General features: G+C 47.4%; 1 protein-coding gene across 4 annotated transcripts in view; it reads left to right on the top strand.

Annotated features, from left to right (window-relative positions):
• KDM2A (lysine demethylase 2A) overlaps positions 1-26,103 on the top strand; it is a 106,920-nt gene extending 80,817 nt beyond the window's left edge. For all 4 annotated transcript variants that reach the window (XM_077771458.1, XM_077771457.1, XM_077771460.1 and 1 more), the window contains 10 exons: positions 3,456-3,850; positions 13,463-13,546; positions 15,017-15,286; positions 15,837-15,968; positions 17,933-18,022; positions 20,222-20,934; positions 22,542-22,705; positions 23,208-23,366; positions 23,946-24,161; positions 24,585-26,103. In XM_077771458.1, the coding sequence (XP_077627584.1) occupies positions 3,456-3,850; positions 13,463-13,546; positions 15,017-15,286; positions 15,837-15,968; positions 17,933-18,022; positions 20,222-20,934; positions 22,542-22,705; positions 23,208-23,366; positions 23,946-24,161; positions 24,585-24,766 (2,405 nt within the window). In that variant the 3' untranslated portion in view covers positions 24,767-26,103. The remainder of the gene's footprint in view (positions 1-3,455; positions 3,851-13,462; positions 13,547-15,016; positions 15,287-15,836; positions 15,969-17,932; positions 18,023-20,221; positions 20,935-22,541; positions 22,706-23,207; positions 23,367-23,945; positions 24,162-24,584) is intronic.
• Positions 26,104-26,443: the final 340 nt, after the last annotated feature.

The raw sequence follows: 26,443 nt of genomic DNA on the forward strand, positions 1-26,443 counted from the left end.
TGATCTTGTAGTTAATAGTGGGAAAGATACAGTTCGACTCAGACTGGTAAGACTCCAAAATCTATCTGCTCGGGCGCCTGGGTGGCTCAGTTGGTTAAGCTTCCGACTTCAGCTTTCGACTTCATGATCTCACAGTTTGTGGGTTTGAGTCCCACATCAGGCTCTGTGCTGACAGCTCAGAGCCTGGAGCCTACTTCAGATTCTGTGTCTCCCTGTCTCTCTGCCCCTACCCCACTCATGCTCTGTCTCTCTCTGTCTCAAAAATAAACAAACATTTTAAAAAAATAATAAAATCTATCTCCTAACCTCTATGCTTTAATGTTTCCTCAACCCCTATCAAGAGAAATATTTTATTGGATGGCAAGATACTTTTTTTTCCTGACTCTCATTGAGATTGGCAGCTTCAAAAATGAGAACAATGGATGTAATTACACGAGTGCTTTCGTTTTATTTTATTTATTTTTTAAATGTTTGTTTATTTGTTTTGAGAGAGAGGGAGAGAGGAAATCCCAAGCAGGCTTCATGTTGTCAGCGTGGAGCCTGATATAGGGCTTAATCCCGGGAACCGTGAGATCATGACCTGAGCCAAAGTCAAGAGTCAGACACTTAACCAACTGAACCACCCAGGCACCCCAGGATACTTCCAGTTACACATTTTTAGGCTGTTCTGTGCCCTGAGGTTCAGAGGAACCAACACTGTAATATCCTGTGATCATATCTTTCATGGAATCGTCAATCTAAACCAGATATTTTTTTGCTTTAGCATTTTTTCTTTGAGGGTTGTTTATATTCTTGCTTGAAAATAAAAAATGGTCGCTGAGTACATGAAAGCAGGATACAGAATTGTATATGCAGCATAATTCCAGTGCAATTATAGTCATGCACATATGCGTGAAATAAAGATGGAAAGAAAATTCACATCAGTTGTTGAGTTATCTAAGGGCAGAGGGATAAGGGATGAGTTACCTCTTTGCACCTTGCTATATTTTCTAAATTATGATTATTTTTATTATTTTAATGTTCATTTATTTTTAAGAGAGAGAGGGAGCATGTGCACAAGTGGAGAAAGGGTAGAGAGAGAGGGGGAGACACAGAATCTGAAGCAGGCTGCAGGCTCTGAGCTATCTGTGCAGAGCCCAACACAGATCTTGAACCCATGATCTGTGAAATCATGACCTGAGCCAAAGTTACACCTTAACTGACTGAACTACCCAGGCATCCTATATTTTCTAAATTATTAATAGTAGACATACATTACATTTTCCTCCTTTGGATTGGTTAATTTTTTTTTTTTTTTTTAAATTTCTGAGAGAGAGAGAGAGAGAGAGAGAGAGACAGCATGAGCAGGGGAGGGTCAGAGAGAAAGGGAGCTATAGAATCCGAAGCAGGCTCCAGGCTCCAAGCTGTCAGCACAGAGCCCGATGTGGGGCTCAAACACACAAACCGCGAGATCACAACCTGAGCCGAAGTCAGACGCTTAACTAACTGAGCCACCCAGGCGCCCCGGTTAATTAATTTTTATACTTTTATTTTTTTATGTTTATTTTTGAGAGAGGATGTGCACAGGTGCATGTGCACTTGAGCCGGGGAGGGCTGGTGGGGGAGGGACAGAGGATCCAAAGCAGGCTCCCTGCTCACAGCAGAGAGCCTGGTGTGGGGCTTAAACTCAACAAACCATGAGATCATGACCCTAGCTAAAGTCAGACACTTAACCAACTGACCCATCCAAGTGTCCCACCCATATAGTTTTCTTTAACAACAACAAAATTTTTTAAATTTATTTTGAGAGAGAACATGTGCAAGTAGGGGAGAGGTGGAGAGAGAAAGAATCCCAAACAGGTCCTGCGCTGCTTGATGCAGGGCCCAAACCCATGAACAGGACCATGATCTGAGTGGAAGTTAGATGCTCAACTGACTGAGCCACACGGGTGCCCCCCTTTAGTTTAACTTTTTATTCAAATTCCAGTTAGTTAACATGCATTGGTAATACTGGTTTCAGGGGAACAATGTAGTGATCAGACCCTTCCATATAGCACCTGGTGCTTATCTCAAAAAGCACACTCCTGGGGCACCTGGGTGGCTCAGTCGGTTAAGCATCTGACTTCAGCTCAGGTCATGATCTCGCAGTTTGTGGGTTCGAGCCCCGCGTTGGGCTCTATGCTGACAGCCAGCTCAGAGCCTGGAGCCTGTTTCAGATTCTATGTCTCCCTCTCTCTCTCTGACCCTCCCCTACTCATGCTGTCTGTCTCTCTCTCTTTCTCTCTCTCAGAAATAAATAAAACATTTTTAAAAAAATTTTTAAAAAAGCACACTCCTCAATCTCCATCACCTTTTTAACTCATCTCACCCGCCTCCCCTCTGGTAACTATCAGTTTTTTTCTCTGTAGTTAACGGTCTGTTTCTTTTATTACTTTCATAGTAAAGAACCAATGCACATTTAATAATTTTTCTTTCATTAAAACTTTTGACTATCAAAATCTTCCTTTTAAAAAATACTTTGTGGGGCCTCCCCAGGTGGCTCAATCGAGTAAGCATCCAACTTCAGCTCAGGTCGTGATCTGGCGGTTTGTGAGTTTGAGCCCTGTGTCAGGCTCTGTGCTAACAGCTCAGAGCCAGGACCCTGCTTGGATTCTGTGTCTCCCTCTTTCTCTACCCCTTGCCAACTCACACTCTGCCTCTCTCTCTCTCAAAAATAAGCATTAAAAAATTTAAAAAAAGAAAAAAACTTTGTTAGGCATATTGATAGGATTCAATTCCAAAGTTTAATTTTATGGCAAAACTTTGAGGAAAACTACTTTTTAGGGGCACCTGCGTGACTCAGTCAGCTAAGTGTTCAACTCTTAATTTCAGTTCAGGTCATGATCTCACTGTTTTGTGAGTTCAAGCCCAGCATTGGGCTCTGCACTGACAGTGCAGAGCCTGCTTGGGATATATTCTCATTCTCTCTCTCTCTCTCTCTCTCTCTCTCTCTCTCTCTCTCTCTCTGCCTTTTACTTGCCCACTCACATGCCAGAGAGTGTGTGTGCTCACTCTTTCTCTCTCAAACTTGATTAAAAAAACTATGTATATGCTTCATATACTAAGTATATGCTTCATAATAATCTGCTTTTTTAAAAAAGTTAATGAAATCGTAATCCCAAATTTCAGTTTGGACTCAAAACTAATTTACAGCCATTTTTAGCTGACTTATTTCTAGCACACAATTCATAGACTCTTCCCAATCTTTTGAAAAATCAATTAATCATTACCTCAGTTGCCCTACTAGCTCAGGATCCTATTCTTAACTATAACTATGATTTTCAACAGTGGGCAAATGGATTGGGATAAGGAGAGATCATTTTAAAATGTCACAGCTTTGTCATTTATAACCTCAGGGCCCCTTCTATGCTACGTATTTCTCTTGATCACACAGTCAAGTGGCATGTTCTTACTATATTTTTTCTTCTTGCTGGCAGATTTGGAGTTAAATGGGTTGGAATCTGGAAATGGGGATGAGGAAGCAGTGGATCGAGAGCCAAGGCGCCTGAGCAATAGGCGTTCTGTCCTCACTAGCCCTGTAGCCAACGGGGTCAACCTGGATTATGACGGACTGGGCAAAACCTGCCGAAGCCTTCCAAGTCTGAAGAAAAGCTTGTCAGGGGACTCGTCCTCTGACTCTAGCCGGGGTTCCCACAATGGCCAAGTGTGGGATCCCCAGTGTAGCCCCCGAAAGGATAGGCAGGTGCATCTGACCCATTTTGAGCTTGAAGGCCTTCGCTGTCTTGTAGATAAGTTGGAGTCTCTGCCACTGCACAAGAAATGTGTCCCCACAGGGATAGAGGATGAAGATGCTCTCATTGCTGACGTAAAGGTAAGGGTCATTATGTTGCATGATAGCCACTGGCCTGGCTGGGGCAGGCAGTTTCTCAATTCTAAGAGAGAAAGTACAGGAATTTTGGATAGTCTGCCGCTCATTCAGAAGGAAATCCATATGTGTGTGCTGCACAGTGCTTCAGTTCCCAGGGAGAGGTGAGGTCCCTGTTGTGAAAACGCTGACTTTTATATGTTCAGTTAGGACTTAAATTTAGTCCTAAACACAGAGATTTCAAACTGATTGTAAAAATAAAGAAGAGCCTAATCTAAGAAAGTATTTGTATTAGGAAATATTACTTAATCAAGTTACCTATAGATAAAGAGGCCTGTTTCAGAACCAAAGTGGCCAGTAGCAATCTCCAGGACCCCCCACCCCACACCCCCATCCCCACCCCTNTCTAGTTTCGTACTTACCTACTATTAAGACAAATTAAAAAAAAAAAAATGACTTAACTACATTGGGACGGCTTCTGAGAAAGTGTCACTGTAAACATCTGTCTGGGGGCACCTGGCTAGCTCAGTCAGTGGAGCGTGCAACTCTTGATCTCAGGGTTGTGAGTTTGAGCCCCATGCTGAGTGTAGAGATTTTAAAAAAAATTATCCTATTGCTATATCAAGTTTCTTCGTGTTACGTATTTTTCTTATGTTTTCAAGAGGTCTCTCAGTATCAGTACTTTTCAGAGCCTAGCCCACCCCTCATGCATTGATCTCAGAGAAATGAGCTTATTTTTAAGGAATCCAGATTTCAGCTGTCTTAAATTGGAGAAAGTTCTTTGAAGTCTTTCCTCACAAGTTACCATTAACATGAACACCGAAAAGTATAAAGCTGGAAATATCAATTTTCTCTTTAAAATCATCATTTGGAACTGCATCTTGGGTGCAGGGCATGCATATGTGTAGTAGAAAGCTAGTTCACAATTAGTAATTAAATGTTTATTTTTAAAAGCTGTCATATAGATTATTTTAAGCCACAGAAGAATTTATATTGAATAATTTTATGTGACCCTAAGGAAGATAGGCTGAATATCTCCGTATGTCTTTTCTATCCCTGATTCCTGATTCACATTTTTCCTTGGCCACTGCTCCCAGCTGAGGTGCTTCTGTAAGCACTCAGGAAGGAATTCTGAAGTCTGGAGTAGGACCTGAACCACTTTTTTTCTTTTGTTTTTCTTTTTTTATGATAGACTTTTACATTGTATCTTCTTGTTTATGCGTCAGTGAAAGGGTGAAAAAATAAAGAGGCTTAAATAAGTTGGTCCTCTCCAATGGTGATAGAAGCAGGACAGTTGATTTTATAAGGTTTTTCTAGAAAAGACAGATCGTATCATTGTGGCTTGTATTTAGGGGAGGAAATGACAAAGTGCTAGGTAGATGTGGTCCTATTTCTATAATGATTAATGTGTAGCAAAACAAACTCAGCCATATTTTTCAAGACTCACAGACTGTATTCCAAACTCACTTTCTACCCTTGAGTGAGCAAAGTACATATATGTTTTTTTGTTTCCACTGTCATAGGACATATCTATTAATACCTCCTGAGAGTTTAAGTGTAGTATCTTTTTTTTTCCCTCAGAAGTTTTGTTTTTTTGTGTGTGTGTTTTTTTTTTCTTATGTGGCTATTCCATCATAGATACATTTAGGAAACATTAAATTAACTTGCCTGTAGGATCCCTAAAAAGAAAGATTTCTAAGTTTCTATCTCACTGGCATTCTTTTGGCCTGGCTATCTGTATTTCTGAATCATGAAAAAGAATAGTATCTTTTCAGTCCTAAGGAATTTGACTCCAGTGACTCCAGTTATAGGAAGCCATACTGTAATCCACTAGTCATCTGTACAAGGTCAAGTGTCATGATAGAACTACACAGACTCCCTTAACTAGTTAAATAAAGATACTTGAGGCAGCGTGGTAGGGAAAAATGTAGAAAAGTTTGGGTCAAGTACTAAGCAGAGTAAAAGTACGAAGCGGGAAGGGGGTGAATGAGTTAAAAATGAGATCTCTAAAGAGGGCTCTTAACATTATGAAAAGTGTCTAGAGAGCACTTCCTTGTCAGGAATTGTGAAAAGCACGGCTGCCACCCCGGGCTCAGATAGAGTGGCATAGAGAGCAGAGCATGAGGAAGAGGCAGCCAGGAGGATGACCAGGAGGCTGACAGTGTGGGAACTCCTCCTGCAGGGGCTTGTCTTGCTTACCTGATACCATGGCTAAAATGCAGTTGCTCTCAGAAGACAACAGATTTAGATCCCAGCTCTGCAGGTAATTTAACTTAAGATCAAATGGATTCATTATTCCTGCATTTGACCATTTATGTTTAATCTGAGCTTCAGACAATAGTAAATATTGAGCTTGAGTACTTTGAGAATCTGAACAACCACCCAAAAAGGAAAGAAGCTTTGCATTGGGTAGGTGCCATCACCGCACAGCTGGAGACTGCAGTGCTGGAGAGCTTGGTGCTTGTAGCCTAGAAGCCTACACTGCAGTGGAGGACAGCAGCGAGCCCAGAGTTTATTCTTCCTGCAGAGAGAGAATTGTTTCTTGTTGCAGCCTGTGTGACTCTCAGGAGGAACTAGCAGAAGAGATGAGAGCTCCACAGTTCTATATTCCTGGAAGAAAAGTCCATTTTAGTGGTGGGGGGAAAGGGCTTTGAAGATTCTAAAATGTTAAATTCTGCATTGTTAAAGAAGGATCGGGCGCCTGGGTGGCCCAGTCAGTTGGGTGTCCAACTTCTGCACAGACCATGATCTCACGGTTTGTGGATTCAAGCCCGTGTCCGGTTGTGCTGACAGGTCAGAGCCTGGAGACTGCTTCGAATTCTGGGTCTCCCTCTCTGCCCCACCCCCATGCATTCTCCCTCCCTCCCTCCCTCCCTCTCTCTCTCTCTCTCTCTCTCTCTCTCTCTCAAAAATAAACATTAAAAATTAAAAAGGAAGGAAGGAAAGGAAAGAAAAGAAAAAAAAGAAAAGACAGAAAGAAAATAGGATATAAAGTTGGGAGGGGATTAGATTAAAAAAAAAAATGGGGCATTAGAAACTGTTGACCTGGGGCTCTGTTGGTTGAGCATGTTGAGCGTCCGATTCTTGATTTTGGCTCAGGTCATAATCTCATAGTCTGAGCGATCAAGCCCCAAGTCAGGCTCCTTGCTGAGCATTGAGCTGGCCTGGGGTTGATTCATATTTTCTGTCTGTCTGTCTGTCTCTCTGTCTGTCTCTCTCTCTCTCTTCCTCTCCCCCTCTCTCCCCTCCACTCCCCTCCCTCTTTCTCTCCCTCCCTCTCCTTCCCCTTTCTCCCTCTCCCTGTCTCACCTCCACTCCCCTCCCCTTCCTTTCTCCCTCCTTTCCTCTCTCCCTCTTTCCCTCTCTCCCTGAGCCCCCTTTTTTTAATATATCAATGTATTTGGCTGCCCAACTCAATGAATGTTATATACTTATTATATTTCCTATTTTCTCTAAGATATTTTGATAAGCTGGGCAAACATGTGACTTTTGGTCAAGAAACTAGAATTATGAAAGCCTGTTTTCTCCTCTGTAAAATAACATCTACCTCAGTGGGGCTGTTGTGAAATTTAATGATAATGTTAGTAAATACTTAATAAACTATATCACTATTACAGAAAAATATCAGATGTCACAAATCTATGAATAATGCCTGCCTACTCTGTGCCAGAACCAGGCTGAGTGTTGGGGTAAATATGCAGACATGCTGTGGATCAAGCCCACAAGGGGCTTGCAAGTCATTGGTAGAGCAGGCATTTCAATGGGCTGAGAAAGTACATGCATTCTAGGTTTACAGGTACCATGCAGGACATTAGAGTGCTGAGTGAACACTGAGGTGCCAGGTTCTGGTTCTGAGGGAAGGAAGTGCCAGTCTTCTTGATTGAAAAGTTAAGGGGGCACCTGGCTGGCTCAGTAGGTAATGCATGCAACTCTTGATCTTCGGGGTCGTAAGTTTGAGCCCCATGTTGGGTGTACAGATTACTTATAAATAAACAAACAAATAGACTTTTAATATGGGCTCCTTGGTGACTCAGTGGATTGAGCATCTGACTTTTGATTTCGGCTCAGGTCATAATCCCAGAGTCATGGGATCAAGCCCCATGTCAGGTTCCACACTCAGCCTGCTTGGGATTCTCTCTCCCTCTGTCTCTGCCCCTCTCTCCCAATCACACTCTCTTATTTTTTTTTTTAATGTTTTATTTATTTCTGAGAGAGAGAGAGAGTGTGAGCAGGGGAGGGGCAGAGAGAGAGAGAGAGAGAGGGAGACACAGAATCTGAAGCAGGCTCCAGGCTCTGAGCTGTCAGCACAGAGCCCAACGCAGGGCTCGAACCTACGAACCGCGAGATCATGACCTGAGCCGAATTCGGATGCTTAACCGACTGAGCCACCCAGGTGCCACCCACCCATGCTGTCTTAAAAAAAAAAAGTTAATAAACTTTCCTGTTAGATGATAAAACATTATATAAATGGCTCTCAATTTATAAATTTCAGAATTGTTCTTTGTGTTGCAATAAACTCCTACTGTTGCTCTGATCTAAGATCCTAACATTTTATTTTGTAACCATGATCTAAAAATTTACACTAGGCTCTCTCTGAGGAGTGATGGAACTCCTCTCTGATGGAACCGAAAGCAAAGTCATGGTTTCAGGTAGATACAGATACTAATGAGAAATTTGCTTCATCTGACACTTTGGGGGTGACTCTGGCACTAAAGAGAAGAACCGGTAGAGGATCCATTATAATTAGATCTTAATCCACTAAACCAGATTAGAAGGGGGAAAAGGCAACCTGTATAAATAAAACTTCATTTGAAATATAATCCACACATTCTTAGTAGAAAGTTTTATATTTATTTATCAATTTATTTTTTAAAACAAACTCTGTACCCAACGTGGGGCTCGAACTCATGACCCCAAGATCAAGAGTCACATGCTCCACCGACTGAGCCAGCCAGGTGCCCCCCAAGTAAAAAGTTTTGAGTAATTTAATAGCTACAAGGCGTATAAGGTTAGGTTTCAATACATAATAATTTTTCAAAGTGTTTTTATTATATTATTGTGTTATGTAATGTCATGTTCTTTTTTTTTTTTTTAATGTTTTATTGATTCTGAGAGAGAGACAGCATGAGCAGGGTAGGGTCAGAGAAGGAGATACAGAATCTGAAACGAGCTCCAGGCTCCGAACTAGCTGTCAGCACAGAGCCCGACACAGGGCTCAAACCCACGAACCATGAGATCATGACCTGAGCCAAAGTTGGATGCTTAACCGACTGAGCCACCCAGGTGCCCCTGTAATGTCATGTTCTTATCATCTCTGATCTTTGTTGCCTATCTTTTATTCTGAATTAACAGGAAAAGAAAAACAACTGGCCTTGTTTAATATATGATTTGGAAGTCCTAGTGCCCTGTCTTGGTTTTGTCCTTTCCTGTGGTGGCCTCTAGGGTTTTCACTTGCTACAGCCTGGTAACATGTTTCTCCTTAGTATTCCGTTCTTTATCGTCCCTGCAGGTTAGATAGGACTGAGATGAAAACCAGGATTTTCCAAGAAGACCTCTCACACTACTAAGGAGAGCTTTTCAGACATAATAGGCTGATTGCCCTTTGTCTTTCAGTTTGCACTTAAGATAAAGTGCGAATGAGAGGTTTAGGATTAGAATGGCCATAGAAACTTTTTCAGGGAGCTCAACCAAAAAGCACAAAACTCCTACCTTTCTTGGTAAACTACTGTAAAAATTGAAACATGTGACCCCCGGCAGCAAAACCCAAGCCCCAGAAAGCCTGTTAGGCCACTGACTCTACACCAGAAACTCCCCGAAACAACTGTCCTGGAAATAAGTAAGATTTCCAGAGGGAAGAGCTAGGTTCTTAGTGGCCTGAGATGTTTTACTTCAAAGCAGCTTCTGTAATTTCTGAAAAAAAGCCAAGTTACATTTATGAGAGTCTGAAAATTACATAAATCTGGATCCAAAAAAACAGGACACTGTAGTGAGAGATTGCTAGTTCAGTCTGAGCTTCACCCTGACCGTGAATCAATGCATGGAGAGTGTGTGACACGCGTCACTCGAGTGGCTGTCAGAAATGGCATGGAGATGCCTGACAGGACGCTAGGCCGGCTGCATCATCCAGGGAATACCTAGAATGGGGCAGGCGAAACAAGCGACTAGAATAGGAAGTATGCAGGGGTGCTCGTGTCCTGGAGGAGGGGTAGTCTGAGGGGCAGAGTTCCAGGAGACGGGTGGGTGTGGAACTGGCAGGCACAGATTCACTGGCTTCTTGCGCTGGTACCAAGGCGGGAGATAAAGCGCCTTGACCTGAGGTTGCGCCGCAGCTAGCTTTCCTTGGTCAGGATGGACGCGCTAGAAGAGAGCCGCCTGGGCGTTTCTGTTCGGTGGTAGAGTGCCCAGTCGTAACCAGAGGCAGACATCTGTTGTCGAAGTAGTTGATATTAAACAGACATATGTATTGAATATCTCAGTATTGGTTGAAATGTGTCACTCCTGAAGGTTTTTCTGGAAACACGTATGCTCGGTCTGGATTCTGGGCTGGGAGAGCGGCAGTGAGGGCAGGTGAAGCGGGTGGGTGTGTGGGGGGAGAAGGGAACTCGGAGGAACTCCGCTTGGGTGCCTGGCTCTTGGACTGGCTGAACTTCGGGCGACGTGCTGTCTGCCTGAAGAGCAGGACAGAGAAGAGAGAGAGTGTGTGTGTGCGTGCGCGCGCGTGTGGTGTGTGTGTGGTGTGTCAGCGGGCAAGAGCACTGGCTGTAACAACAAGAGGTGACCCTGAGGGTTAGGGTGTGGATGAAGACAAGGACACTCAGGGGCCCAGATGCGGAAGGGGTTAAAGCCTTCCCTTCTGCTGGCGCCTTCCGAAGTCAGTCCAGTCAGCCCGAGGCAGCCCTCCGGGCCGGCCTTGGCTTCTCCTATTGCAGTGGTGGTGGGAGGGAGGAGCGGGGGCGCGGCCCGGCTCGCCTCCGGCAGCCTTTCCTCCAATCACCAGGCCGCGAGCCCTGGCTGAGCACACCCCCTCCCGACTCTGCAGCAGGACGGCTGGGCCCTCTGCCTGGCTCGCTCACTCGAGCTCAGCTCCCCCTCCTGCCATCTTCCGTTGCAAAGCATTTCTGGGAGCTGCATGTGGGTGACGCAGCAGCATTGTTCGCAGGCACAGGAAGCCGCGGCTGAGCTGAAGGGCTCGAGAAGGAGCTCAGAGCACGACACGCTGCTCCCTCTGGGTAGCCTCACGGGTTATAGCTGGACTGCCCTGCCTGATGTACTTTGGGAGATTCCGGAATTTTCAAGTAAATCAGGATTTTCCTAGAGGCAGAAAACCTAAACTCCTTCAGCACAACTTCCAATACAGAAAACAAAACAAAGACGCTGGGGAAACTTCAACCAAGAGCTTCAGCAGCTCCAGAGCGCCGAGAAACGCAAGGTCAGGCGGGTGGGCGGCAAACCCTTTCTGGTTCAGGGTGTGTGTAACTGTAGGGACTTTGTCTCAGCGGAAGAGGCGGAAGAACAGCCTGCCAGGGGAGTCCAGGACAATGCTCAGGTTACTTAGTGTTGCTTGAGCCGTCATTGCACTTGTCCCCTCTCCTGGTGGGATGTGCTCTTGAATTGGGTCTCTGGGCTTTTGGGAATCCTTTTTCCTTCTCTGCCCAGACACCCGCTGTTCTCTTCCCCTTCCTGTGATGTGTGGGGTGTGGGCTTGTGTTTGAATGTTCTCCCGAATGCCAGGAGCCTAGATAGGCGTCAGCCTTTCCGCACTCCACCCCCGCTCCCTGTCCCAAACCCCCTCTGGTGAAGGGTGGTGGCTGCTTTATATGGTTTCTTGGAGGGCCTCAGCTGGAGTCTGCCTTTTTTGATGAAGCAGGGCGAGTTTGTTGGTTGTATGGCCCCAACAAAATAAGGCTTGGATGGAAACCTGCATTTCCCTCCACACCCACACAGACCCCAGTAACAGAGTCTTATATGTGTGAACAGCTGCCCCCCACCCCCCACGCACACACAGTTTCTCCACCTACCTTTCCTCGTTCCCCACAAAAAATCCTGCAGGTAGATTTAGACTGCTTCTGGTGAACGGTTAGGTTCCTTTTGCTACTCTTAAACAATTGTGGATCTTTCTGTGAGATCTGTTTTGCTGAAAGTGGAAAGTCCCTGTTTGTGGACAGCTCAGTGCTCTCCCGGCGGCAGAGGAAATGGGCAGAGTCCTACTCCTCAGCAGTAGACATGGGGGAGGGGAACTGTGCACTCCCTAGCACACATTTTGAATGGACCTGGATTTTTCACCCTAGGGAGATTAGGAGCCCATACCGGAGCCTGGTCCCACGTGGCACCGCACCCCGCCTCTTCACCCCCACGCTGTGCGGTGCTAAACAGGAGGCTTCAGAATAGGATGCCATAGCAACTTGAAGTAAATAAAACGTCTGCACTTGAAATCAGTTTGGGGGGGGGGAGGGTGAGAGGCATCTGGAGACTTGGCAAAGGGGTTCTTCGTGGTGGAGCTTCCTGGGTGTTTTAAAGGGTCTTTCTGAGTCCCAACTGGAATTTGGAGCATGATCCTTAGGCTAAGGATGAAAATGCTTGGTAGGAAGTGCCGCATGCTTCAAAAAGTCCTGGTCTCTGGGCCCAGAGCCCATAGGGTTATGGAAATGATTATTAAAGATGGCCTAGGCATGTTCATTGTCCAGGATCAAAGTTTAGTGTTCGCCGAAACAGTTCATGCCCTGTACACACTAGGGCAGCCTAGCCTGAAAAGAATCTTGTAACTTGTCTTTTGGATTTGTTTTCTTTTGCTGCTGTCCTTGCTGTAGGGCGCGTGAGGTCAGGGGAAGAGGGATTTTATTCTGCTCCAAGGTTCAGGATTCAGAAATTTGTCTAAAACATAAAGCCTTGCTTCCATATAATATTCAACCAGTATGATTCAATTCAGTGGCAGTTTCTTACTGCAGTGTTGTCCTCAAGTCATTCAAACTAGATTGGTTAAAGCCATCAAAGCTGTTGCCCTAAATTGTTCTTGTTCCATTTAAAAGAATAAAGCCAAGCGATTGACTTTGTGTGTGTGTGTGAGAGAGAGAGATTAATCGATTGGTTAATTTGAAGTTGAGACTTCTGTTATCAGACTTATAGAGTTCTGGGTGGAATCAAGACATTAAGACTCTGCTGTTCCGCTCATATTATTAATTAAGTATTAGCCAATCTCTTTTGCCGCTTCACTGAGATCTGCAAACTGAAGGTAGTACTTCTCGATAATAATCGTTGGTGTTGAAAAGTAAAGGGGCAATATAAAGTTTTCCAGCCATATATAGAACTGTGTGACAGGTAACACTTGTCGCCCTGTGGCTAGTTACTTAAGCATACATACTAGCAGTATAGTGAGTGTGCAGGTACGGGGTTCGGAGCAAAGGTAAATTTATAAGGTCTCGATAGCACTACAGTAGTTGTGAGTTTTCTCTTTATCTTCAGTTTGTTTGTCAGTGAGTCTCTAAAGGAAGGGAAAATATAGTTGCCAGCCTGCCCTTCCCGTGTTGCTTGTGGGGACAGAGGCTAAGTCTGGATGCTGTTGGGAGTGGTTGGCTCTTTGTTCACTGTGTCCTGCTTTCTTCCCCACTCTTCTACCCTTAGATTTTGCTGGAGGAGCTTGCCAACAGCGATCCCAAGTTAGCCCTCACTGGAGTCCCTATAGTACAGTGGCCAAAAAGGGATAAGGTAAGAAACTATTCTTTTTATCTTCAGGCCGCTGAAGCATTTTGCTAGCCGGCTGTCACCATTCCAGGGAGGGAAAGAACAACTAGAGGCAGACAGCCTTTGGTGCATTAATATAAACTGACAGAAAATCATTACTCAGTTCTGTTTTAACTCTTGGGTCAGGGTAATTGTCTATCTTTAGAGGTGACTCTGTTAACGGAACTATCAAACCAGGAACCTGCTTCAAGGTTTGGATGCAAAAGTATGCATTTGTTCACTGGAATGGATCCGTTCCTATCTTTCTGGCCCAGTGATTCAGTCATTTTCACAGATATTTTTAAAAACTAGTTACAATAATTACATATATATTTAAATAGCGGGAGTGTTTCTATGATGTCGTGAGTGTACACGCAAGATTCCCCTTAATTTGGATTTTTCAGTGTCAAATTGAAAAGAGAAGGAAAAGAATCACCTGTAAGCTAATAAATTGTCAGGTATGAATTTTCATGCCTCTTCATTTAGGTCCTGTGTAATTTTTCCCATATTGTCCTTTGTCAAGGTTATTTATTAAATAAAACGTAAGGGCTAGCATTCTGATCCCGGCCGTGAATCTGGCAAATACATAGTCCCTTCTTTGGTTCTCCCCAGCTGAAATCTGCAGAGCCATCACATTCCAGGAGTGTTTAGGTGAATAGCTGTGAAAGATCTCTTAAAGAACCCCTTCTTCCTACCCGGATGGAGGAGTCCCACTCGGCCTATGCTTGACCACATGAGACTGCCTCAGAGCAGTTAGTCATCTCTGCTGTTGAATGTTTTGTGTCAGGAACATGTTTAAGGCACTGCGGAAAATTAAAAAACTAAAAGACCTGGTCCCTGTTCTTGAAAAGGTCACCAGGGACAAATACAAGTACTAAAATGATAAACCTGTTCCTGAGGGATGTATTCTACATGCAAGTGTCACTGGGCGTCTGTTGTGTACCAGACTCAGAGTAATACAGAAATGAGCAAGATCCATCTCACCCTCAAGTAGTTTACCCTCATCTTTAGCAGTATCTTCTGAGTAGTAGTATCTAGGAAAAGGAAATATCGGAGGGCCCCTGGAATGACTTTGGTACATAGGAAGCCTCAGGGAGGGGTGAATCTCACAGCTGAGCAGAGTAAGAGGGATGTGACTGACGTAAATAGCCTGAAGGGACTGGCAAACCTCTGTAAAGGTAATATGTAGATGATAAATGGAATAAAGGTAATCGATATTTTAGGTTTTGCAGGCCACACGGCCTCTGTCTTCTCAGCTCTACCATTGCAAGTGAAAGCAGCAACAGACAAGACATAAAACAAATGAGCTTCGTTGTATTCCAGTCAAATATCCTGTATAAACAGCCAGTGGGCAGATTTGCCCACGGGCCATAGTTTGCCAAGCCTTGTAATCTTCTACCCAGTCCATCCTGAAAGCTACTCGATATATTTGACCTCACTGCTTTCTCTTTCTAGCTTAAATTCCCCGCCCGGCCCAAGGTGCGGGTTCCTACCATCCCCATCACAAAGCCTCACACTATGAAACCGGCTCCTCGATTAACACCTGTGAGGCCGGCTGCTGCCTCCCCCATCGTGTCAGGAGCCAGGCGGAGGCGAGTGCGCTGTCGAAAATGCAAAGCCTGTGTGCAAGGAGAGTGTGGCGTGTGCCACTACTGCAGGGACATGAAGAAGTTCGGGGGGCCTGGTCGCATGAAGCAGTCCTGCGTCCTTCGGCAGTGCCTGGCAGTAAGTGGGCTGCTGGATGAAGAGCTGGGGCGGGGTGCCACAGGGACTGACATAGGTAGTAGAGAGCTGTAGAGACGCCAGAGACGGAAAGGAGAAGTTACTCTTCCTTTTCGGCTTGCTTTGCTTTGTCCCATTTGTCTCTGGGTTCAGAAGGAAAATTCCCTAATAATAAAAATGGTCCTATTTAATCTTTCAGCCTTGCTCGCCCAGTTTGCAAATAAGAGAGCAATATTTCACAGGCAGATCACTGCTTTCTTGTCCCCTCTTTAACTGGATTAGAAAGAAAGGACCTGGGAGGCCCGGGACAGACTGGTGAAGATAAACTGGGGTCTCCGTCAGTTTCTAGTTCTCAGCTGGTTCATTCTCCCTCTCCTCTTTCTCATCTAGTTTTCCTACCAGAAACCTCTCTTCTCCACCTGGTTTCCTTGCTCCCTAACTGTTCCCAGGAGAATTACAGGAAGCACCTTACCCATCTTCAGTTAAAGGGAAGCTGAACCGATAAGGATCTAAGCTTGCTCTTTTCCTGGTTTCTGTCTCTCTCCTCTTGTAGCCCAGACTGCCTCACTCCGTCACATGTTCCCTCTGCGGAGAGGTGGATCAAAATGAGGAAACACAGGACTTCGAGAAGAAACTCATGGAATGCTGTATCTGCAACGAGATTGTTCATCCTGGCTGCCTCCAGGTGAGGAGAGGCCGCAGGGGACCCCTGCGGTCTCAGGGACTGAGTGGAGCAGAGGCAAGTGGGAATCACTGATGTGGACCATCAGCTGTGGGCCATGTAGTGGTCTAACATCTGTCCTTGATTCCGTGGTCTGTACTGTGTGTCAGTCACTGTGCTTGACCCCGAGGACAGTCCAGGACACAGAAGAATAGTCCCATTTCCTGCCCTCATGGGGCTTGCGGTCTGGCCTCCATAGAGTGTGTTTGGAGTCCCCAGGCCGTCATGGAACTGCTTGGTCTATTTGGGAATGCTTTTTGCCCTTAAGCATCTCTTCTGTGTACTTGGTTTATTTCTGGATGTTAGTTCCTGAAAGATGGTTAGAGTAATAGTATCAGCTAACATTTAATGAGTGTATCTGGCTTGGTTCACACTTGAGGGCCTTTAAGAAAAAGTGGTAGAGGGATGCCCGGGCAGCTTAGTCAATTAGGCATCTGACTGTTGGTTTTGGCTCAGGTCATGATGTCACGGATCGTGAGTTCAAGTAAAAAAAGAGAACGTGATAGCAAGGCACTTGGGTAGCTCAGTCGGCTCAGGTCATGATCCCAGGGTCATAGGATCAAGCTCCGAGTCCAGCTCTTCACAGAACCTGGAGCCTGCTTAAGACTCTGTCCCTCTCCCTCCCTTCCTCTCTCCCTTCCTCCCTCCCTCTCTCCCTCCCTCCCTCCCTCCCTCTCTCTCTCTCTCTCTCTCCCTCTCTCCCTCTCTCCTCTCCCCCCCATCTCTGTCTCACTGCCACTCTTCACCTGCTTATGTATGGGTGGCTCAGTCTGTTGAGCTTCAACTTCGGCTCAGGTCACAATCTCACAGTTCGTGAATTCAAGCCCCGCGTCAGGCTCTGTGATGACAGCTCAGAGCCTGAAGCCTGCTTTGGATTCTGTGTCTCCCTCTCTCTCTGCCCCTCCCCCACTTGCGCACACGTGCATGCACATTTTCTCTCTCTCATAAATAAATAAACAAAGAAAAAGTGATAGGGAAGTTGATGCAGTCTTTAAGAGGTAGTGTCAAATCTTGAAGCATGAGCCCTGGGCCTAAGTATGTGCCACAGCTCCTTAAGTGATATGTAGGGGAGTAGACAACCACTATTTTATATGCCTTCTCTTGTTTACATCTTTTAAGATAGCCCTGTGAAGTTGGGTCTACCCTGTTTCTTCATTTCTTTAAATCTAAAGGGCATTGGTACCGTACTTAGTTTATTTTTCCAAAGGTGTCAGCTATATCATGACTGCCACCTGGCTGACAATGATTGCAAGATACTGTTAATTGTGAGAAGCGGCTCAATTTTAGAAATATTCACGTGTGGAAAAAATACACATCTTAAGATCAATAAAATTAAAGTATCCTCTCCATGTTGATAAACGAAGTATTCACTATATGCCAAGCTTTTATCTGAATACCTTATTTAACAGGTAATTCATTTAATCCTCACCACAGCCCTATAAGATAGGAGTAGTTATTTATCCACACTGTACAGTTGAGAACAGAGTCACAGAGACTAGGCCACAGTCTCTGAAACCACGCAATCATAATTACTATGCCACACTATCAAGATGAGGGCTGGCACCATTCTGAATAGTGTGGTCAGTTTCTTTTGCAGAGAGGCAGGAGACTGTCAGGAAAATAAATGTGTTGTGAAAGATACATGTAGAAGTCTGAAGACCCCAGATTGACCCAGACTCTTGGGAATTTCCTCAGGGACTCTAGCTTTGATCAAGTAACCAAGAGTGAAGATGACCAGTGTCTCAGTGGCTAGCAGTGGGGCTACTGACTCGTGGTTTTTCTCCCCGATGGGCTGATGTGTTTACAAAGGGGTAACTTCCAGGTTCTTCCCAACCTTGTGGCTGTTTGATAAAGGAGCCTTCTAACAGGCTTTTTTTTTTTTTTTTTTTTTAATGAAACAGATTTCTAACATCCCTTTCTTCCTCTAGATGGATGGAGAGGGGCTGCTTAATGAGGAATTGCCAAATTGCTGGGAGTGTCCAAAGTGCTACCAGGAGGACAGCTCGGAGAAAGCCCAGGTAAGGGAGCTTCACCCAGACTGCGCCAGAGGAGAAAAGAAACATCCAGCTTAGTGGAAGACTAGAGCATGTTTGCCTTTGGGACTTTATTCACATGGTTTTTCTGACCATGGAGATTATTTTGTATTTCGTTTGGTATCTTTTTCCCTCCCTCTTTAGTTAATTATTTGTTTTTCTTTTGTTTGAGTTTTTGTATTAACTGAATGTTGTTCCACTTGGGGTCTGCAAATTGCTGAAGTCCCTTACACTCTGAGACCCTAGAAAAAGAGGCAGCATAGCTGGGCTGTGTGAGGAGGGCAGTGAGGGGAGCACGGTTGCTCCTGAGGAATGAAACTAGAGGGAAGGCAGTGACCTGAGGCAGCTGGTGAGTCCAGTGGTGTGCTGGAGTTTCCAGTTAAGCAGGCTCACATTTTTGTCCTCTTCACCCTTTTGACCCTACAGAAAGTCCTACCAATGTGCCCTACACAGGCAGCCCCTCCCTGCAATGGGACCAGTGCCATGACCTTGGCATAACTGAGGTTGGCCCAATGGGTAGTATCGAAGGGCTGGGTAGTATCGAAGGGCCAAGAGGACTCTGGTTACTCAGGCCAGCAAGAACAAGACCTGTTGAGGGCACATACAGAGGTGGCAGCCATCCAGGCCCCCGTGGTCTCCGGCAGGTACACTGCACAGGAGTAGGGACAGGCTTCCCGGTCTTTCTGTTTCTTCCCACTTGGACACTGAGGTAGTTGAATTTTCATTCTATACATCTTTAAGGGCAGGAATTTCTAGAGTTGACTAGTGCTGAAGTTTTCCTTATCCCAAGTTCTTAAACTAGGAGCATTTATGTTTTTCTTCATTGGTGACAGTGGCGGCAGTAGTGGTAGCATTTGCCTCTCTTCCACAGCAGGCAGGTGGACAGATTGTATTTTATTTTTTTTAAGTTTCTTTATTTTGAGAGAAAGAGAAAGCGTGCATGTGCCTGTGTACACACAAGTTGGGGAGGGGGGAGAGAGAGAGAGAGAGCGAGAGAGAGAGAGAGAGAGAGAGAGAGAGAGAGAGAGAGAGAGAGAGAGAGAGAATCCCAAGCAGACACCGTGCTGTCAATACACGGCTCAGACCCGCGAACCATGAGATCATGACCTGAGCCAAAACCAAGAGTCAAACGCTTAACCAGCTGACCCACCCAGGTGCCCCAGGTGCTGTATATTCGTATTACCTTCTTGCACTGTAAAAGCCCGCACCCACAAGGTAGTCATTCTCTTTCAACCACAGTGCCCTACGAAGGTAGAGGAAAGAAAGGGAGCAGGCTCAATGCTGAGGGACAGAAACAGTCTCCCTGAGGAAATGTGAACCCCTGCTCGCTGATCCCTAGTGGACCACTGGCTCAGCTTCATCACACAGAGTCCTGGTGGCCCCAGAAGGAGACCGGGGGCGTAGGATGAGGCTGTGGGTCTTTATGGAGTGTCGGCTTCACTGAAGCAAAATTCCTCTTTTTCATCCAGAGCGGATTCCTTTGGAGCAGTGCAGTTTCCCACAGAGGTTCTCATTTTCTGCTTTATCTTCCATGCAGTTGGTCTCAGGATAGGGTGGGGTGCCGAGTGGAAGAAGCAGCCTGGTAGAGTCCAGCTCAGACACTGGTGAAGCTAAAAGTGGTATTTACTTCTATCAGATTCTGTGTTCTAGTTCAAATGTTATATGTAGGCTGCTTTTCTTCTACCACAAGCATCTCTCTTTCATCAGAAGCATCTCCTGGGTGAAGGAGTTAAATTAGAGATAGAATTAAAAATGGTCAGATTGCATAGGGGTAAAGTTGTGGCTCTTGAAAGGGTAGCTTTATCCAGGGAATTCCAGAAATTGGGGCAAGAGATGAGTAAGGTGGGCCGTGGAATCATGCAGCCCAGATTTGGATCTCACTCCTCCATATTTGGACACAAACCTTTTTGACACAGGTAGATTTCCCAAGTGACCTATTTTAAGGATTTTGTTCTGTAACCAGCTTTCTCACACAGACTTGAGCTCAGTTGCTGATCCAGGCAGATTGCAGACTAGACTCCAAGGAGGTGACCACCCTGTAGCATGCAGGTACCCTGCTCCCCAGAGAAGAACAGAGATCTGTCTTCTCTCTAGTCTCCTGAGAGCACTAGTGAGGCTCACCCTGTAAATTTTAGAGGGTTTTGGAGAAAGCACTGATGTGACTCTTTTGGGCCTGTTTTGCAGAAGCGGAAAATGGAAGAGAGTGATGAAGAAGCCGTGCAAGCCAAAGTCCTGCGGCCCCTGCGGAGCTGCGACGAGCCCCTCACGCCCCCGCCTCACTCACCCACTTCCATGCTACAGCTCATCCATGACCCGGTTTCCCCTCGGGGTATGGTGACTCGGTCATCCCCTGGGGCTGGCCCCAGCGACCACCACAGTGCCAGCCGCGATGAGCGCTTCAAACGGCGGCAGTTGCTGCGGCTACAGGCCACAGAGCGCACCATGGTACGGGAAAAGGAGAACAATCCCAGCGGCAAAAAGGAGCTGTCTGAAGTTGAGAAAGCCAAGATCCGGGGATCGTACCTCACTGTCACGCTGCAGAGGCCCACCAAAGAGCTCCACGGGACATCCATTGTGCCCAAGCTGCAGGCCATCACGGCCTCCTCTGCCAACCTTCGCCATTCCCCCCGCGTGCTAGTACAGCACTGCCCAGCCCGAACCCCCCAGCGTGGGGATGAGGAGGGGCTGGGGGGAGAGGAGGAGGAAGAGGAGGAGGAGGAGGAGGAAGATGACAGTGCAGAGGAGGGGGGTGCAGCCAGGCTGAATGGCCGGGGCAGTTGGGCTCAGGATGGAGACGAAAGCTGGATGCAGCGGGAGGTCTGGATGTCTGTCTTCCGCTACCTCAGCCGCAGAGAACTTTGTGAATGTATGCGAGTGTGCAAGACGTGGTATAAATGGTGAGCAGGGATACAGGGATCAGGAATAGGGGTACGGGAGCAGGTGGCAGGTTTTCCATAAGAGAACTGCATGCACCTTGGTGTCTGGAGGCTTGCTGGGCCCTAAAGGATTAAGTCAACTCCGTCTATTCCCTAGATAGTGGGTCCTGTTATAGATGTGGCCAGTTGTGCCTATAGGTGTCCTCAGGGAAATGTGGCCCTTTGCTTCCTCTCCCTGCTCCAGGCTTTCCCATCTCTCTTTACTGAACATATGAAACTGATCTGGGGGGCAGATTTGTACAGTTTGTGTTAAAACTTCAGTCCACAGTTTCCCCCCTCAAGTAAGCTGCACTCATCACATGTCTGTTGAGAGCCTGTGATGATGTGCTAGTCACTGTTACTGGTGACACAGATGACTGCTTTTAAGCCCGTCTCAATTACCTCTCCGTCTAATGAAAGAGGTGGACATGCTTTTCAAAAAATTTGGATGTTTCCATAGTTCTCCAGGTTTTTGTTCTTACCCCAATAAGACCTACCATTTCTTCTCAAGAGGGTGATGCTCGGACCACTGGCGTTCCCTGGGATCATGTTAGAAACACAGATTCTCAGGGTCCATTTCGATACTACAGAGTCAGAAGCTTTGGGGCTGGAGCCAAGCAAACTGTTGTTAACACGTTTTCCAGGGGCTTCTGATACACTGCTCCATCATAAGGAGCTTGTTTCTGCCAGAGAAGTCTTATGTGCCACTGGTAAAATATCTTCAGTAATTCTCCTAATATTTTCTCTTTGTAGGGCTAGTGGGCCTGCCTGGCTCTCTCTCTCTGTTTCCAGGCCGAGCCACCTAAGACTCCCATTATGTGCTGTCTCCCCTTTCCCTGCCAACCAGACTCTGAGCCAGGCTGGGGGGCAGGGGCTGTAAAATATTAAACAGAAGCCTGCATGTTGCAGTGCTATTTGCGGCCTGTGGACTGTAGATTGCAGTGGGAAGGCAGGCCTTTCGCTTTCAGTTCTGGTCTGGACTGGACCAGAAAGTATAAAGATAGCACTGAGGCAGAAATGCAAGACGGGAAGAAGACTCTCCATGCCTGATAATAGAGAGCCTCTTTCGGCTCGATACAGTAATGGGCTCTTTCTAGAGCTTAAGGGAGGACTGACTGTAGGTACGCTGAGGAACGCCTGTGTCTCTGGCAGCGAGATACGACTGACAAGGGAGAGAATGGAGGCGAGCCTGAGGCTCCAGGCAGTAAGAAGTCAGCTTATTAAATAATTGCTTAAATACACTTTGGTGGGAGCCATACCATTTTAATGCACATGAGAGGTTATAGTATATTGTTGTTTGCTCTGTGTTCCTAACAGCTGTGCTGTGTTCTCATCCCTTCCAGAATAAATTGGTGAACTAGTCAAGTTGTCCACTACTTAACCTGTAGGGCTGCCATGGAGGACAGACCCTTTGTCTGAAGCAAAAAAAAAAACACAAAACAGAGTATGATCCTTGTCTGAAGAACCTGGGGAGGGTGACCCTCCAGGTGCTCTGCTTTGCCCAGAAGCCTGCAGTGCCCTTTGATGGGAGCTCCTCTGACAAGGGGTATCGGGTTATTGACAGCTAGTTCTCTATCCTTCTGTCACAGGTGCTGCGACAAGAGACTTTGGACAAAAATTGACTTGAGTAGGTGTAAGGCTATTGTACCCCAGGCTCTCAGTGGCATCATCAAGAGGCAGCCAGTTAGCCTGGACCTCAGTTGGACCAACATCTCCAAAAAACAACTGACATGGCTCGTCAATAGACTGCCAGGTGAGCAGGCAGGGAAAGCGGAGTTCTAGGCAGTGCTTCTTAAAGCTGCTTTAGGGCGGCAGTCCCCTTCCCTTGTTGTCTTTCTCTTTAGTAAGGGATTGACCCAGAGCCACCTTAACTGTCAGTCCCCAAGGCGCCACTCCAGACTAGCTGGACTAGCCAGTCATTGCCCTGGACAGCAAAGAGAATGGGTCTTCTCAGCGCAGCCACTGAAGAGATTTGAGTAAGATGTCGCCATGATCAGCCCCATAGAATACTCTGTTCCCCTCAGCGTTTTGAGGCCTTGGGAAGACCGCAGGTCCCTTGCACTGCATTGCTCCTGTAGGAAATACGTAATTGGTTTTACCACCAGAGCTAGAAAATGTCACATAGGAAACCATAGGAACCTTCGAACTAGATTTCTAGACTGAGAAACCGTTTTACTGGTCAGGTCAGCTCGTTGTCGAGGTTTTGGATGTGCTGATGGAGTATGTGGTTGCATGGCTGTTTCTTCCCGTTGCAGGACTGAAAGACCTCCTCCTCGCAGGCTGTTCCTGGTCTGCGGTCTCTGCCCTCAGCACCTCCAGCTGCCCCCTTCTCAGGACCCTTGATCTTCGGTGGGCAGTGGGAATCAAGGACCCACAAATTCGGGACTTGCTGACTCCACCGGCTGATAAACCAGGTATGCTCTGGGCCTGACTTCTCCATGGTCATGTCAGGGTAGCTTTGTTTTTGGACAGACTTGGTCCTCAGAAGCCAAGAAAGTGTTAGAAATGATGCTGTGGATGAGTGCAAATTGAGAACAGAGTGATGGACTGTGTCCAAGTACAGGTCAGCTACTTACAGCCAGTTACCTGCCTGCAGTTAAAGGAGGGAATCCGTCTCAAGGGGTATTGGAGTTTGGGGCCCAGAGAGTAGAATCCTGAAGAAGGCCGGGAAGGCTTCATGGTTGAGGTGGAACATTAAAAGCTGTTTCCATTATGGTCTAAAAAAGTGTAGGAGTGTGGAAAGGGGTGGAGCATTCCACACATACCCCTTTGCTGTGTAAGTGAGGCATAATCTAGCAGCTGGGAAGAAAGAAAACGTGTCTGGTTTCCTAGAAACTGCCCCCACACACTGCTCACTCCCTACAGGCAGGGCTGGGTGTGGGCAGTTTGCTTAGCCGTCGCAGGAAAGCCTGGCGAGGAAAGAGCGGAAGCTGCCCGCAGCTTTGGAGCTGGACTAGAGCTGAGAGTTTTGACCTAGGCTTTTTTCTGTACAGGTCAGGACAATCGCAGCAAGCTCCGGAACATGACCGACTTCCGGCTGGCAGGCCTTGACATCACGGATGCCACGCTTCGCCTCATCATTCGCCACATGCCCCTCCTTTCTCGACTCGACCTCAGTCACTGCAGCCACCTGACAGATCAGTCCTCCAATCTGCTCACCGCTGTCGGGTCTTCCACTCGCTACTCCCTCACAGAGCTCAACATGGCAGGTACGCTGCTATGATGTTTCATGACAAATGGTGCCCCATGCCTCCTGGAGGGCCCAGCCCTCCCTGGAACTTGACCAGGAGAACAGTGAACTTGGGTCTGTTGCCTGAACTGTAGTAACTCGTTTCCTCACACCTGAACAAGGACTCCGATTTGTTTGTCTCTTTTAACTGATGGGGGGGCCGGAGGCCTCAAGTAGTTGTCAGGTGCCTAAGGGCGTGGCCACTGCCTGCCACAGCTTGGAAGGCTTGGCAGCGCAGGGAGGGCGGCGTCAGGGGCCACTTCTCATCACTGAGCCGGGGAGTTATGAGACTCAGAGGGCTTTTGCTTAGCATTTCACAGCGAAGAGCTGGGAACTGAGCGGCAGGGGCGGGCTCCTGCAGCAGTGGGTACGCAGCGTGTCCTCGTTGTCACTGTCCCCACAGGTTGCAATAAATTGACAGACCAGACCCTGATCTACCTACGGCGCATCGCCAATGTCACCTTGATTGACCTTCGAGGATGTAAGCAGATCACTCGAAAAGCCTGCGAGCACTTCATCTCAGACTTGTCCATCAACAGTCTCTACTGCCTGTCTGACGAGAAGCTGATACAGAAGATCAGCTAAAACACACGCAGCCCAGACTGAACAGGAAACAGATCTTCCCCTGACTCCCCAGCCAGGAGAGCCTCTCTCCCCGACCCTGCACGGGCTCTGAGGCCAGCGTCACACTCCCTCTCTGCTCTCCTGTCCCTTGAGCCCTTTCCCTACAGGCTGGGCAGAGAGGGTGGTAGACACCAGGCTTACCTGCCTGCTCCTCTCCCTCCTAAGGAGAAAGGAGTAGCAGATTGATCCGAATCCGAGGGGAAAGCACAGGCTGTGTGCTGTCAAGGTGCCTGCTCGCTTGCTCGCCTGCCCGCCCGCCTGCTCACTCCCCGGCCAGGAGGCCGGGCTCTCAGTTTGAGGTGTCTGTGCAACCGTCATCTGTGCTGGGCCCTGGGGCCCTGCTCCCCATCATCCATGGTCCCCAGCCGTGCCTGGTTCTGAGCAAATCTCCAGGGAAGAAAGCGGCCCTGTCTCCATGGCCAGGTTCTCCTTGTGGTGTCCAGTGCGTGTCTCTCCTCTGCCACACTCTCCCCGCATATGCAGGAGGGGCCAGCAGCCCCAGGAAGGCTAGACCCGTGCCCATCATACTGGTGCTGTTGAGGTGTCAAACCTCTCGTCCGTGTCCACGCCCTCCCCCTCCCTACAGCTCGATCCTGTGCGATGCTCGTGGTAGTTCACGTAATGAGGTTACCCCACCCCAGACTTGCCCACTAGTCTCTATGAGGTCCTTGTTGCACTTATTGGGGTTGAAGCTCTTCAGAGGAGCCGGAACTGTGTACCCCAGGGACACCCCTGTTTTATTGCTTCCTAGGCAGATTCTGAGACTGGCACCATCTCCTTGTTCCCCTCCCTCGTTAGCCTCCCACTGCCCTTCCCACGTGTTCCTCCTTCCTGCCTGGACAGGACTTTCCCAGGATGCGTGTCCTCAGAGGGAGCAGCCAATATCCCCCAGCCGGGGAGAGCAGAGAGCTGGGCTCAGTCCCGTCTGCCTCCCAGCAGGCTCTGGGTCTCCAGTGGGTGTAGCCCCCGGAGCCCAGGCCGCCAGTTCGCCCCAGTGGCTCACTGATCTGGCACCTTGTGGGGGGTAGGGGGTCCTGCTTTGAAGCCAGTCACCTGCCCTCTGCCTGCAGCCGTGGAAGGGGGTGTGCATGTGCCTCTGTGTGTGTGGCTGAGTGTATTACACGTGTGTGTGGAGGGAGGGAGGGAGGGGAGCGTGGTGTCTCCCACTCCACCGCCCTGTGTTGAGCCCCATCAGCTGCCCCCTTTTACTTTGCATTGAACGGCCTGTCCAAAGATCCTCTCTCTAGGGCAGCAGAGAGCTTTTTGCACTTTAAAAAAAAAAAAAAAAAAGGAAAGAAAGGTCGGAATTTCTTTTGGGTCAATATTTAAGTGTGTGAGGAGATGTTCAGTAGCAGCAGCCTGTGGCGCAAGAGCTTGTAAAGGACAGACGCGGATTTGCACTCTGCTCCCCATCTGTGAGGATAGATAGCACAACCTTGCCCCGCCTTCTCGTCCTCCAGCCCCTCCCTTCCTGGCCCCTCTCCTGCAGCCCCGGCTCAGCCTCTCCTCCTCCCCAAGCCCTGGCGGGGGAGAAAGCCCTACGGGGAGGGGACGGAGCCCAGGCACCAGGGGTCTGAAGTGTGAGCCACCTTGAGGAGAGACGCCAACTGCACACTCGCCACTTCCAAAGCAATAGAG

Source organism: Crocuta crocuta, unplaced genomic scaffold, assembly GCF_008692635.1.
Source record: "Crocuta crocuta isolate KB4526 unplaced genomic scaffold, BGI_CrCroc_1.0 scaffold647, whole genome shotgun sequence".
Lineage (NCBI taxonomy): Eukaryota > Metazoa > Chordata > Mammalia > Carnivora > Hyaenidae > Crocuta > Crocuta crocuta.